At 47.4% G+C, this 14176-nt stretch overlaps 3 protein-coding genes across 3 annotated transcripts; 2 read left to right on the top strand and 1 right to left on the bottom strand.

Annotated features, from left to right (window-relative positions):
* Positions 1 to 2583: 2583 nt before the first annotated feature.
* Positions 2584 to 3052, bottom strand: BDW43DRAFT_269371 (uncharacterized protein). Its single transcript, XM_032041222.1, has 2 exons — positions 2941 to 3052; positions 2584 to 2887 (listed from the first exon to the last, which is right to left on the bottom strand). The coding sequence occupies exons 1-2, from the start codon at positions 2951 to 2953 to the stop codon at positions 2610 to 2612; spliced, it is 291 nt and encodes a 96-aa protein (XP_031902496.1). The 5' UTR covers positions 2954 to 3052; the 3' UTR covers positions 2584 to 2609.
* A 1616-nt stretch (positions 3053 to 4668) lies between these two features.
* On the top strand, positions 4669 to 6462 carry BDW43DRAFT_298710 (Alpha/Beta hydrolase protein; the record flags this gene model as incomplete). Its single annotated transcript, XM_032044598.1, has 5 exons — positions 4669 to 4901; positions 5027 to 5220; positions 5267 to 5853; positions 5909 to 6311; positions 6365 to 6462. 5 exons carry the CDS (start codon positions 4669 to 4671, stop codon positions 6460 to 6462), a joined length of 1515 nt encoding a protein of 504 aa, XP_031902495.1.
* Positions 6463 to 9362: 2900 nt separating this feature from the next.
* BDW43DRAFT_308992 (P-loop containing nucleoside triphosphate hydrolase protein) lies at positions 9363 to 14123 on the top strand (the record flags this gene model as incomplete). The annotated part of the gene is made up of 3 exons (XM_032046617.1): positions 9363 to 9707; positions 9765 to 12263; positions 12312 to 14123. The coding sequence occupies 3 exons, from the start codon at positions 9363 to 9365 to the stop codon at positions 14121 to 14123; spliced, it is 4656 nt and encodes a 1551-aa protein (XP_031902494.1).
* Positions 14124 to 14176: the final 53 nt, after the last annotated feature.

Raw genomic sequence — 14176 nt, 5'->3', positions numbered from 1 at the left:
CTCTTGGCTTCTAGGTGTCGGCGAAAAGCACGGGCGAACCTAAGGACGCCTTGTGAATATACAGAGCCTACCCTCTAAAGAGTCACCTTATAAGGCCTAAACCAGACTTGGAGGACACGCGTACGGTGCTTTTCGCACTAGGTTGTACAATAAGTGAAGCACACTAGCCTTGGACTCATCGCCGTTTAGAGATTAAGATTAACTTGAGCACGTCTGACACATAATTGGATTTAGGTAGCTGTGAATCGCTGCGCCAAAGGCTAAACTTCGGTAATATATGCATTTCTCTGGAGTATATACTATCCATTCTCCCGCCAAATTTTTTTTAGCCCCCGTGTAACTCGAATATTGGAATTTGAGATAAGAAATACTCGGTGCATTTACGCAGGAAAGCTCCTAAGAAGCAAAGCGCAGCTAGGAAACACTCGCATATCGGAAATGGTCTTGTTTCAAAAATTTGCTATCCCAGCAGTTGCAAAGGAACATTCTCCATATATTCGTCAGTGTCGCCCGACGTGTAAATTAAAATATGTATAACTAGGAAACCTTCAATCAGCTGTATCGAGTTCTTTACGTGGGCTTCCTGGGGAAGATGGCCGTCGTGGGTGCTGAGTATACTTTAGCTCTGAAGCCTGCGGATCGAGGCCCAGTTTGGAAATCGGATCCGACAATCGATCTTCCTTTATGAAACCCCGGGAGAGGTCAGAAGCCACTACTACGCCTCGATCCAATGGGATATTTTTGGGGACACAACCCAATACCAATTACATACTTATCCACACATGCATTGCCGGGGCATTGCCGAGGCATTAGAGGAAGCACAACGAATGCAAGCAGATTAGAAACCGTGAGCATCAAGCTCAAAGAACCCACTGGTGTGGAAGTACACCGTGTGGGCAATGCTTATCTATGACATAATTCCCTGATATTAGGCGACCCTCGGTAGTAGACATCGATTTGGGGATACAATGAGAAGTATCCACTAGCGCAGGTACGAATGTCCCTAGGAAAATTTTCAAGATGCGAAGCGAAGTTTCCCAAGACCGCATCATCGGCTCGGTCTTACCACTTAGCTTAGTGATGATTGGTCTGGTCTAAAAGCCAGTCTTGAGCTTAGCCCAATCCTTACCTTGATTATGACGGCAAGCCGATCAGTCGGCTACAAACCGATCTACTACAAAATGCCTCTGCCGGGACGATGGCCTTCCCACTGTAGCTGGCCCGGTACCTGCTAGGCTATGGCTAGCGATTCCGTATGCCAAATCACTTTCTACCGGCCAATTTAGACCTGCTTCCACAAAGTAAGTTTTGTCCGCATATAAAGCTGAATCGGGCCGTTGGGTATGTCTTTGCGGTTTGAACGATGCAATAAACCATCAGCCCAATGTTCGGCCCCGATCTTCGCATGGCAGAGCGGAGGCCTGGTACCTGACTCATGTAAACCCAGGGTTAAAAACTTTATCAACTCAAAATGCATCGCTTTGTCGTATTCGAGTCGCGTGGTCTTAGCAAATGTGAGAATGAAGCAGTTCCCTGTCTTTCTTCAAGGTGCTCTTCGTGAAGATTATTTACTCCAACAAGTTCTCCTAGGATTTATGCGTAGGAGTTTGATCTTCGGCATTATTAGGGCTATTTCATATGGTAAAGAATAGGCAAAATAGAGCATATTAGCATATAAACTAAACATGAACCCACTACGACTTTGCGTTGTACATATAGTTTTAGCTTCGCATACTATTGGAAACTCTTTACGGTATGGTGGTAGAACGCTTGATTTTGCTCAATCAAAAATAGGAACTCAAGAAGATCTATTCTCGAATGGCCAGAAATCTGTCTAACCCATGCGCTCCAGGGCCATATCTATATCAGGTAAATCGTAGTACACCACTCCAGCAAGAATAATTTTCTGAGCCAAAACCCATTGCTCTGATGTGTAATAATAGTTAAATGGTAGTTTGGAATGCTCCTTTCCCAAAGTGCAAGCAGTAACGTCTAAGTAGCCCTAGTCATCGTGCTCCAAAGGAGTAGCATCATCCACAACCGCATGCCTTAATATCTAGAACGCGTCCTCGTATACACGTTCTTGGGGTTGAGCTTTGAGGAGTACTGTCCTATCGGTCCGAAGAAATAAAGCGGATTTTCGTGATTCGCTGCAGCTTCAGGTTGCTCGCAGTATTGCATTGGGGTGATGTTTCGCGACGTGGACTGTTCAAAACATGGTTCATCATTACTAGTCTTCCCTGTACAACGCCGGCCCCTTAAACTTCCCCAAGAAGCGAGTATCTTCGGAATTAGTAATCATTGTTCGTCTTGGCGATACAGAAATACTAAAAGTGCGCTCTGAAGCCTCGCTGGCGACACGTTGATGAGCTGAAGCGCGTGGTGGTCAGGACGGGAGTCACCGATAGAGCATACTAGACTTAGTGCTAACGATATGCTGGAGGTTTACTTCTAAAGATACGTTAATATTACTCTACCATAAGTCATTATAATAAGCTATATTATTATTAACCTATAGGTCACGACCATAATTCCGATCATATGACATAGTAACTTGCGTCGTCTTCGAAATCCCGGACGTGGCAGATGGTCGTTCACAGGAGTGGCCATCAACCAATTCGTCTTCGCGGCTTTGTAGTAAGATAGAAGTATCGGACGGTGGCTTTGTAGACAGCATCCGTGTCAACCCGTCGTGTCTTCGCGGAGAAATATTGTAGGCCGTGGCTATTTCCTTGAAACCGTCCATTCGTACCAGTAGTTCCTTTGGAGTTCCAGCGGAACTGAGGGATCAAGCGCTGGATAGAGTACTTCAGCATCGGAATGCAAGTATAGGTGATTTCAGTATTCGCCTCGACCATGGTCCAGATGCCACGATTGATGAAATCATCTACAGTCTTGTTTAACTGTGAACCTGCCATTAAGGGGAAACTATATACTTACGCATAGGTTCCATTTTGCAAACTGACGTCTTGGTCACAGCCACCGTCCGAATAATACTTGCTGCACAGACACTGGTATATAGGTTGGGATGCGGTGATGTGTATTGATAGGGGGTGACCCACAACCCGTCAACTGCAGGCAATCAACAGTCCTATCTTCTCCCACGGGGGAAGACGAAGCTGGAAAACGGGGCATATTGGCAGTAAGAGGATGATGAAGTCGGTTATGGTGTAGGTCACAGCGAAGGCATACCAGAAAGCATCTTTGCTGATGCATGTTTTATCGTGAATCGCTTTGTTCCAGCTTACCTCCACTGGGATACATTGAAAATATCGACGCCATAATTGTTCCCAAGCCCCAGGTAGTAACGACAGCGAGAATGATATAGGCAATCAGTTGAAAAGTCGATATGACGAAGATACGAATGTAGCGCCATATAATCGATATTTTGGTCAAGCTTAGTATCAATTTGTAGAATATCTGGGCGATGAAAAGCCACTACATAAGTTAGAGATAAACTGTAACAGCTTTCTGACGCGGCTTGCCTTCAAAGCCACAGTCTTCTGCAAAGGGATGAGCTGGGTTGAGTAGTGCCCGTATTCATTTATAACCGCTAAATGAGACTGTCAGTAAGGCAATTTGATATTCTAGTAACCGGAGCAACCTGGCCTAAGTCCATGAAAGCAGTGAGAAGGATGGAACATGTCTTTATATCCGTTAGTTACAGTCAGGTAATTAAAATGCTTACACATACCAATGCCAATGTGATATATTCATCATCTACGCCAAAATTGAAAGTGCTAGTTCTGGAGAGCAATCGACAACCAACAAAGATAGACGAAACAATTGCCATCGCAGTGGAAGTAATAAAAAGCTTTCTCCCACCATTTGACGACGAGATACCCGGGCTTGACCTCAGACATCATGCTGTGATGGACCCTTGAATGCGATATCGATAAACAAAGCTACACAAGATCATGGCGAAAGAAGCTGCCGTCTTCCGTAATCATCAGGAGATAGCAAAGTAATGCTAGAACAAAATTTTTATCGAGTTGATTTGGGGCGACGGTGAAACTCTCAGGAATTGGAAGCTGTGTGCGGGTGTTCCACACGCGATAGAAGCTCTAGACGCATATTGTCCAATATAATAACAAAACCATTTGCCCATGAGAATGGCTGACACCGTTCTTGGTAGGATGAACTACCTGATAGCCCCCATTTGTCTCACATCCGATAATGCCGCGTTCGTGTCTACCACCAATTAGTTGTAGTATATCATGGCGATGTCGTTCTCCACACGACGATTAAGTGCCGGAACTAACGCCACATAGCGCAACGGATGGAACTTTCCGTCCGCCTCCAATTAGGCTATTCGATAAATATAACACCTCAGCCGAGGCACACGGGAACTCGATTTTTGTTGTTATTGTTTTCTGATCTTCTTTTATTTTTCCCATGTTTGGGCGGCATATAAGGGTGCCTGATCTACGCTTCTGCCAGCACCCCAGTTTAATAGAGCAGAGATCTAACCACGTGGTTCGTACATTAGCCCAGAGCGCTAAATTAGTTGTGAATACCATGATAATTTGCCGGTGCTGGTGCGAGTCCAAGGTTCAAAAAATACCTGAGAGTGGGGATAAGCGCATAAAATAACGCATCCATTGCATATATACCACTGGCACCCCTGTCAAAAAAAAATCTTCCACGTTCATCCTGATAAGTATTGCAATGCTGGTTTTCGCCCCCGTTCTTCTACTAGGGCTGATCGCACGGTCCGTCGCCGGTCCAGTAGCTCACACATCGAACGGTGACATTGTTGGTCATAGCTCTCCCGTACACCCGGAAGTGACTGAGTATTTGGGAATTCCGTATGCTGCTCCGCCAGTTGGTGAGCTGCGCTTTGAGCCACCGCAAGCGTATCATGGGAGGCCAAGATATGTTGCCAGCCGCTATGTATGTTTGTGTGAAATCCTTATTTCCCTTTCTCGAGAATCCACGTCTCTGGATTTATTAACATGACTTGCAGGGATTGTAAGCCACTGGAGGGAGGGAACAGGGAAGAACCATTGTGATTGACTAAATATAGTGACTGCCCATACACTGCTATGTCAACGATAAACTACCCCCATAAAACACCCCAGTTCAATCGGATTATGAACGCCTTTACCTCCATGAACAACAATAACAGTCACAGCGAGGATTGCCTAACACTGAATGTTTGGAACAAGTATGGACGGGCTAGTACACTAAAACCCGTTCTAGTTCATTTTCATGGAGGGCGTACGTCTAGAATGCATATTAAAAGATCTGACTGACGGCAACGCAGGATGGACTTCTGGAACAACTAATACCCCTTATTACGATGGGGCGAATCTTGCCTCTACTGAGGACATTATCGTTGTTACTGCCACATACCGCATGAACGTTTTTGGATTCCCTGGTATTCCTGGGAAACAGTCCAACCTTGGACTTCTCGACCAGCGCAAGGCAGTGGAGTGGGTACGGGACAATATCAAAGCATTTGGCGGCGACCCTGACCGAATCACCATGTCTGGTCAATCCTGTGGTAGTGCTGCAGCTGACTATTGGGCGTATTCTTATCGCAACGATCCTATCGTCGCTGGTTTCATCTCGCACTCAGGGACGGCGGAGAGTTTCCCTGCAAACTCCCCAGAGTTGTCCGCACAGCACTGGAAGGAGCTTACCTCGCTATTAGGATGTAACTCGGGAGATGTTCTCAGGTGCATGAAGAAGCAGAATATGACTTCATTATTGAACGCATCCGGCAAAATCAAGCCTCCTGCGTCTAGCAGTGCAGCTCGGACACCACCTGCCTTCCAGCCAACTGTAGACAATGTGACTGTCCTCAGTGACTACCAGCCACTTGCGAGAGCAGGCAAATTTGCACGTATTGTAAGTTACAGCAATAGTGCATGCCCCACGCCTACAGCTAACTGGTTCCAAACAGCCCTACCTCGCTGGCCACAACCATAACGAAGCTGGTTTCTATATGGTTTCTGCCTGGGCCAAGGGGTCTCTTCTACCCGAGTCAGAATGGCAAGCCTTCAATAAGGAGACATTCACCTGTCCTACTGATGACGCAGTCATGGCTCGGATACGTGCGGGAGTCCCTGCTTGGCGATTCCGCTACTTTGCAGATTGGGATAACACCCGCCTCCACCCAACCAGTGGTGCTTATCATGGCGTTGAATTGAATATGATCTTTGGTGATTCAAAAGCCATGACACACATTCCCGAGAGTGCTCCACAGTTACAACTACAGAAGAAGATGCAGCAAGCTTGGGCCGCCTTTGTGTTGGATCCTCGCCATGGTTTGGAAAAGCTTGGGTGGCCGCAGTTTTCGTTGAATGGTACGTGTCCGAAAATATTATTGAGAGGTTTGACTTTTACTAACTTACCGCAGAGAGCACGTTGATCTCGTTGGGTGAAAATAATACCCCTGATGTGAAATTCACACATCCGTCGGCATACAATGCGGAGTGTTGGAATACTACGGCATAGATAATTTGAGATTGTGATTACTACAATAAAAAATTCCTTAGAAGCCTGAAGGAGTAGATAGAATAAGGAACTTTCAAATTTCACCTAGGAGCTGACCACGGCGTAAACTAATTATCTTCTCTGGTTGGATTAAGCAAGCGAAGGGATACCATTCCAGCTCCCAGTATATGCTCAGTGTAGGTTAATATGAACCTATCAAAGTTATTATAAACATTGAATAACCCCTGCCACGGTCAAAGCCAAACATATTATTGTATATGTATCTGCCATACTAGAATATCTGCCCCAAGTTAATTAGCACGTAAGTCAAGGATGCGAAGCCCGGAACCACACCCACCTTTATCACTTATGGAAGACTGCTGCGAAATTCTCAATGCCACCATGGGCCTTTCCGACGGACCCATTGAGAACATGATTTCCGGGCCTTTCCTCCTGTCGCATACCACCAATACCGCCAACAGCAAAGGGGTAATTTTCCTCAAAGTAGAGACCCTCGCAACGACCCCGCGAGTCCGGCGGTGCTCCACTTATAGCCATCCTATGAACCCTTTCACTTGGTGCAAACGAGTAGCTTGTGTCCAAGGCATCGGGTGGTGCAGAGCCTCTCGTATCAAAGTCTTTTCCCCAATTAACTCGTATTTCCCTTTCAACACTGTGAAGTCCACATCCCATGCATGACCATATCAGGCCTCAACTCCCATAATGGGCTTGTCTCTCAACAGGCCGGCCTTAAAGTCGTCGCCGCCACTTCCTCCGACGGGTTAGTTGAAAATATAATCGTTCCGGTTGAGTATTGTGCTTTTGGGGAACGTAGGAGAGTTAGGTTGATCAGGTTTAAAGTTAATTTATAGGGTCTAATGCCAGTATAGAGAAAAGTGTAGGATGTGAATTAAATAACCATGTATTTATAGGTTGTAAGCCAGCTTCAGGATGGACCCGGTAATGAAGCGGTCCTTAAAAGTCCTATGTTACTAGCAAGTTCATAATTTAGGTCAGCTTTTAGGGCTAGAATGGACTATTGTGATCAAGTAGCCTTGTTTCCTCACTTTCAGTTTGCCTTTACCACCGTGAATTATCCAATCAGATTGTGATTAGCTGTGTTGTCCCCATAAGCCCGAAATCAAGGAGCAAACAGCAATACTTTTACTGGGAATGCGGGATTCCGAATTACCTAGTAATCTACTGCTGAACTCTAAGGGGTGCAATGAAGAAATGACGAGGTCTCTGATTTCTGATCTAATGATAAAATGAGCATATTTATAGGCCTAAAGTGATCATTCAAATGCCGCGATAACCGCGCTATCATGGCAATATAGCGATATCATGGTGTAGATAATGATCAAGGGCGCTAACCTAAATAGAGTAGGGTGGTGGCTAATAGCGGAGCTTTAGTAGTAATTTTGGTTGGCAACTTTGATGCGGAAAGCTTCCTGTCGAGTTAGGGCTTTTTGCTATGGTGGAGGCATTAAGAGAACTCTAGACTTCAACGTCAACCACTATTAAGCAGTCAGGGCTTCTGGTGATATCATCAATTTGGTATCCGTTCTGGCCTTCAGATTGTAACTGATATTGTGGCTTTGTAAATGTTGCCTCTTGCGAACTGACACACCTTATGGCCGGCATCAATCGTGTGACGCGACAGATAACCCTACGAAAGATGTAAAATATCCCTCCGTCAGGATATCCCTGGAAAGAATTAAGTTTCATGTGCACAGTAAGCTATTGCTCAGTGGAAGTGGACCGTCACCGTAGAATGACTCTATTTACTAGTAATCATTGATTGATTAATACATTTTACCAATGCAGGCGAACTCTTACGGGAAGTGCGCGTCTGACTTCAAAGAATGGTGTGCCATGTTCAACTATAAATATATTGTCCCATTCCATCAAACAGGTACTTTGTATGGCTAACAAGCTACAAAGCTATTCAGCGTGCTTGTTTGATCGTGTTATATCACTTTGAGCTATGTACCGAACTTTCATAAAACATTAATAACTATTCTCGAGTAAGCTGTTAAACTTAGATATTCTGAGTTCGTTAGATCCAAATGCACAGCTTGCCTCTTACCGATAACATCGTTCAGGTTTGGTAACGCCCCTAGGCTTTCCTCGAAATAAGATGTTCGAATTATTAATGATGATCCCATCGGTGTAACACAAGCAGACCCATAAAAGAATGGTCATGAGTCAATTTAAGTCAATGATGCTTGTAGTCGTGACCTAGTAAACTGCCATAAACGGGTGGCAACGGCTAGGGAACGGACCGATGGAGCACAGAAATGAAAATTTACTACTACGAAATGGTGCCACTGTTCTAGATACTGACTGTGCTACTACCTCTGGAGCTTTGATGACTTGCCTTGCTGTACCTAGGAGCTGTGAACCCTGGAGAGTTATTGGTTAGGGATAGCGATCATAACACTTTTTCATGGAATATGCAGAGCGAAGCAAGAGGACTAAGCAGCACATGCATTGGTGGTCAAAAGGTAAGGCGAGACCCGATTCTCATGACTTGACCTTACCCTATCCCCATCGTCGTCTGCCGACGCGACCTGCAACCTCCCGACGCACAGGATCGCGCCTAGTTCTGTTGCTCCTAGATCTGACCAAAGGACCGATCCTATTGGTTCACAAGAAAGGCCGTTTAACGTACCGCGTAAACTACCAATCAAATTATTGTGGTCGTCGTGCGGGAATGCAGGCGTGATGTTGGGCAAGCAAGGGAGTCGCAGGTATCGAGGGTGGAATGGCGCCCCTTCGAATAGTCGCACGGCACCTGGATACCGCGTCTGGTAGACAATTTAGATCTCTTGAAACCTGTGTGGTGATAGTGAATTCGTTCCTTCATCCCCGTTTTCCTCCTCAGCAGCTATCCGGATGATTTCCACAGTCGATGAGGAATGACAGTCAACCCCGAGATTTTGTCAATCACAACTGGTGTTCTTGGGTTGTTATTAATAGCCCTGAATACAGCACCAGCAACACTCAATGTTGTCCACCGACTGTCGAGCAGATCTCAGCCCATACGGCTGGAGACATTGCTACTGAGCGAACCGGGTTACCAGGATGAGGATGGAGAAGCGACCGAGTCATCCCTGCTGGAGTTCTCTGATTCCTGGCAGAGAGTTGCCATCGCGATATTATCTGTGGTCGGGCTAGAACTTTCGCTCGCGTCAGCAATTGTCTGCCTCCAGACCGGCCAGAGCTACTTCATTATCCCTTTCTGGTTGCTCTTAGGGAGTTGGGTAGGTTCCATGGATTGATTGATACGCATATGCTCAACTGATTACTAACAAACGCAGGCTCTGCTTTGCCTACAGTCTGTTGCTTTTTTTACAGAGTCGTCGACGGTGGAACGGTATCGGCTGAGCATCTATTCGTTCTGGGCGAGCTCACTCACAGTCGCGGTTCCCTGCATTGAGGTCAGCTTGCTCTGGTCTGCTGGCTACAACGTCAACCCCGGACACGTACAGACGGTCCTTGTCATAAGTCAACTTATTGCAGCATCACTGCGCAGCCTGTGCTCGATTCTTATACCCCGTCGGCCGAACGTATATCATGATGGACAAGTCGTTGACCAAGAGCTCACCTACAGCGTATATAGTCGATTTACCTTCAGCTGGGTCAATGGATTGATGAAATATGCCGCGGAAAATAGAAGTCTTGAAATTGACAGCCTACCGAAGCTACCGTTCGCCATCCGTTCCGAAAATCTCTACAGGTGTCTTGAGGAGACCCGTCAGTCACGCAAGCTATGGAAAGCACTGTTCCTCGGACATATCCGACCACTGATTTGGCAGGCTGCGCTGAGCTTGGTAACTTGCGTACTGAGCTTTGGGCCACAAGTTGCCTTGTATGGTATCCTGAAATCGCTGGAAGAGCGGTCCGCTGGGTCGGGAGGTAATCTACATTCTTGGCTATGGGTGGCAGCCTTAGGAGTGGTGATTGTTGTGTCCTACAGCATCGAGTCATGGCTTTGGTGGATAATCTCATCGCAGCTTTGGGTTCCTATCTATGAGGGGCTATCAGCTATCGTGTTCGCCAAATCAATGCGTTGCAAAGATGTTAAGAATATGAAATCAACAACGCAAGACAGTACCCCCGATGAAGAAGAAACACGAGAGGAAAAGAGTCGCCAGAGCATCATGAATCTAGCGGCGGTCGATTCAAAGCGGGTTGCCGACTTCGCTACCTTCAACTACCTCATTCCTTCGTGCATCATGCGTCTCTTGCTGGCTATTGCTTTCTTGGCCCATTTGCTTGGATGGCGAAGTCTCCTAGCTGGACTGTCGGTGTCGGCTGTGATAACTCCGCTGAATACTTTCGTGACGAGGCGGTACTCGGCTGCACAGCAGGAATTCATGAAGGCTAGTGATCAACGTACTTCAGCTGTAACCGAGGTACTGCAGGGGATCCGACAAATCAAGATCTCTGCGCTCGAGCAACAGTGGCAAGATCGTATTACGGAAAAGCGTCGTGTTGAGCTCGGCCTTCTCTGGAAGACTTCGCTCTATACTACGGGTTTGGTATCAGTCTGGATCTTAGGGCCGCTCATGCTCTCAGCTGTCTCTTTGACTGTATACGCCTTGAACTACGGGAACCTTCCTGCCTCGGTCGCATTTACTGCGCTCTCTGTTTTTGGAAACCTGGAGTCTTCACTAGCCGGCCTTCCGGACCTCATCTCGAAAGGGATGGAAGCCAAAGTCAGTTCTGACCGCATCGACAAGTATCTTGCATCCGCTGAAAAGGCCCCTTATACCAGCGACGTCGATTCGATATCGTTTGATAGTGCCACCATTGCATGGCCAAGCGCAGAAGAAGAAAGTCGCAAGCTTCCAGATATGGGTGACCGCTTTGTCCTCCGTAACTTGAACGTCCAGTTTCCTTCGAAAGGGCTAAGCGTAATTGCAGGAAAGACTGGGTCCGGTAAGAGCCTGCTCCTTGCTGCAATCTTGGGCGAGTGCGACGTTATACAGGGTTCGATAGCAGTGCCGCATTCACCTTCTCTCGAGGAACGACAGGACGACCGAGCTATGCGTGACAACTGGATCATAGATACGGCCCTGGCGTATGTGGCACAGAACCCCTGGATAGAGAATGCAACCATCCGAGACAATATACGCTTCGGCCTACCATACAACTGGCGAAGATACCGAAAGGTCTTGATGGCATCCGGCTTGGAAAAGGACCTCACAATCCTACCCGACGGTGACATGACTGATGTCGGCGCGAACGGTATCAACTTGAGTGGCGGACAACGGTGGCGCATTTCCTTTGCCCGCGCGTTGTACTCCCGTGCTGGGATTTTGGTTATGGACGATATCTTCAGTGCTCTAGACGCCGAAACTGGTCGCCATGTGTACGAGCAGGGACTTACTGGATCGTTAGCAGAGAACCGTACAAGAATCCTCGTTACACATCACGTTGGACTGTGCTTTCCTCGCACCGACTATTGTGTTCTTCTCGAAAATGGATATATGACGCACGCTGGACCGGTGGACCAACTACGGGCTGCGCAAGGCCTGACAGACTTCCTGCAAGATTTAAATGCTGAGATGAGAGGTTTACAGGATAGGGAGGTTGCACGCGATGCGTCGCGTAAAAAGCGCTCCTCAGTTGGTCCTCCGCCGGCACCAACGGACAGTCATGCTCCAAAACAGTTCACACAAGATGAATATCGTGCCACCGGGTCCATCCCGATGAAGGTATACACAGCATACATGACAAAGGACAATAGTTGGCTGGCATGGACGCTCACTTTCTTAACGTATGCAGGCTTTATGGCTCTCTTAGTCGGTCGAGTAAGTCAATCTTTCCCTGTGATTTTCCAATAGTTTCTAACTTGCTAGTCCTGGTGGGTCAGTGCCTGGACGAGCTCGAAGCCAACGTCTGGTACGGTGAACTCAGGTACAACATGGGATTATACAGTGCAACGATTCAAGGAGGTTCGAGTTGACAATGATCTTATGTTCTACCTTGGTGTCTACCTGGCCTTGTCGGCTGCCGCCTGTGTCATAGGCACGCTACGACAGTTAGCAATATCTTACGCATCATTGAAATCCTCCCGTCAACTGTTTGACGATCTACTTGCGGTGGTTCTTCGGGCGCCTATGCGATGGTTGGATACAGTGCCTCTCGGTCGGATCTTGAACCGATTCACATCCGACGTCTATACGATAGATTGGCGACTCGCTTTTGACCTTGGGCACTTTGTGTACAAGGTGCTGGAACTGGCAGGCATTATGGTTGCTGGCTTCCTCGTCTCGCCAGTACTCCTTGTTTTTGCCTGCCTGTTGCTCGTCTTCTGTGTCTACCTGTCGAACTCGTATCTCGCTGGTGCAAGAGAGCTCAAACGCCTGGAAAGCAATTCGAAGAGCCCGGTGATGGAACAATTTGATTCCAGTTTGGCTGGCTTGACCACGATTCGTGCGTTCAATAAGGTAGAGGTATATGTCCGACAGATGTACTCAAAGATCGACCGACACGCACAAACAGTATGGAATTCATGGCTCTTTAATAGATGGTTGGCCTTCCGAATGAGTATTGTTGGTGCCATCTTCTCTACAGGAGCAGCCGCCCTAGTTGTGTACGTCCCAACTATTCCTGCAGCCCTAGCAGGCTTCGCAATTAGCTTTGCTCTGCAGTATAACTACGCCGTGTCCATGGGCCTCCGCTTCTATGCAGAGATGGAAATGGACATGAACTCCACCGAGCGTGTTCTGGAATACTCTGACCTCGACACAGAAGACCAGGGGGGCTACGAGCCACCAGCCGCATGGCCTTTGCGCGGTCGCGTCGAGGTAGACAACCTGGTAGTCGCCTATGCGCCCGATCTCCCACCAGTGCTGAACGGACTCAGCTTCAACATGGAGCCCAACCAAAGAGTCGGTGTTGTGGGTCGCACGGGTGCTGGAAAGTCATCATTGACATTGGCTTTATTCCGATTCTTAGAAGCTCGAAAGGGTCACATCGTTATTGATGGTCTGGATGTGTCGAAAATGACACTTCAGGCACTCCGGAGCCGCTTGGCCATCATACCCCAAGACCCTGTTCTTTTCTCGGGAACCGTGCGGTCTAATCTGGACCCGTTCCATGAGTACACGGACACGGAGCTCTACAATGCGCTGGAACGTGTACATCTCCTTTCGTTTGAGGATGCTATCACCCTTGCTTCACAGTCTCAACATGATTCTTTTAGCGGAAGCGATACATTGGCGTCAACCCCCATCTCACCTACCACAGGATATTCCAAACCTTCCAGCTTCTTTACCTCATTGTCGGCTCCGATTTCCGAGGGCGGATTAAATATTTCTCAAGGTCAGCGCCAGCTACTCTGTCTTGCTCGGGCCATTGTCGCCCAGCCGAAGATAATGATCCTGGATGAGGCCACTTCCGCTGTGGATATGGAGACAGATGCCCTCATCCAACGGTCTATCCGATCTGAATTTGGGCGTCACGACTCCTCCCTGCTAGTCATCGCTCATCGACTTAGCACGATCGCTGACTTTGATCGGATCCTTGTAATGGACGCAGGTAAGGCCGTTGAATTTGGGCCACCTCTAGAACTACTCGGAATTGAGGGTGGAGTATTCAGAAACCTAGTTGAGAACAGCGGCGAGAGAGCAGTGTTGGAAGAGATGATTCTTGGAAAGCGAAATTGAATAATATCCATTTAGTAATGACATGGGCATAGGGTGAGGCCTTTTGATTTGGA

Source organism: Aspergillus alliaceus (genome assembly GCF_009176365.1).
Source record: "Aspergillus alliaceus strain CBS 536.65 unplaced genomic scaffold BDW43scaffold_11, whole genome shotgun sequence".
Taxonomy (NCBI): domain Eukaryota; kingdom Fungi; phylum Ascomycota; class Eurotiomycetes; order Eurotiales; family Aspergillaceae; genus Aspergillus; species Aspergillus alliaceus.
Note: the sequence above shows the minus strand (reverse complement) of the source record. Positions and strands in the feature narration are given on the sequence as shown.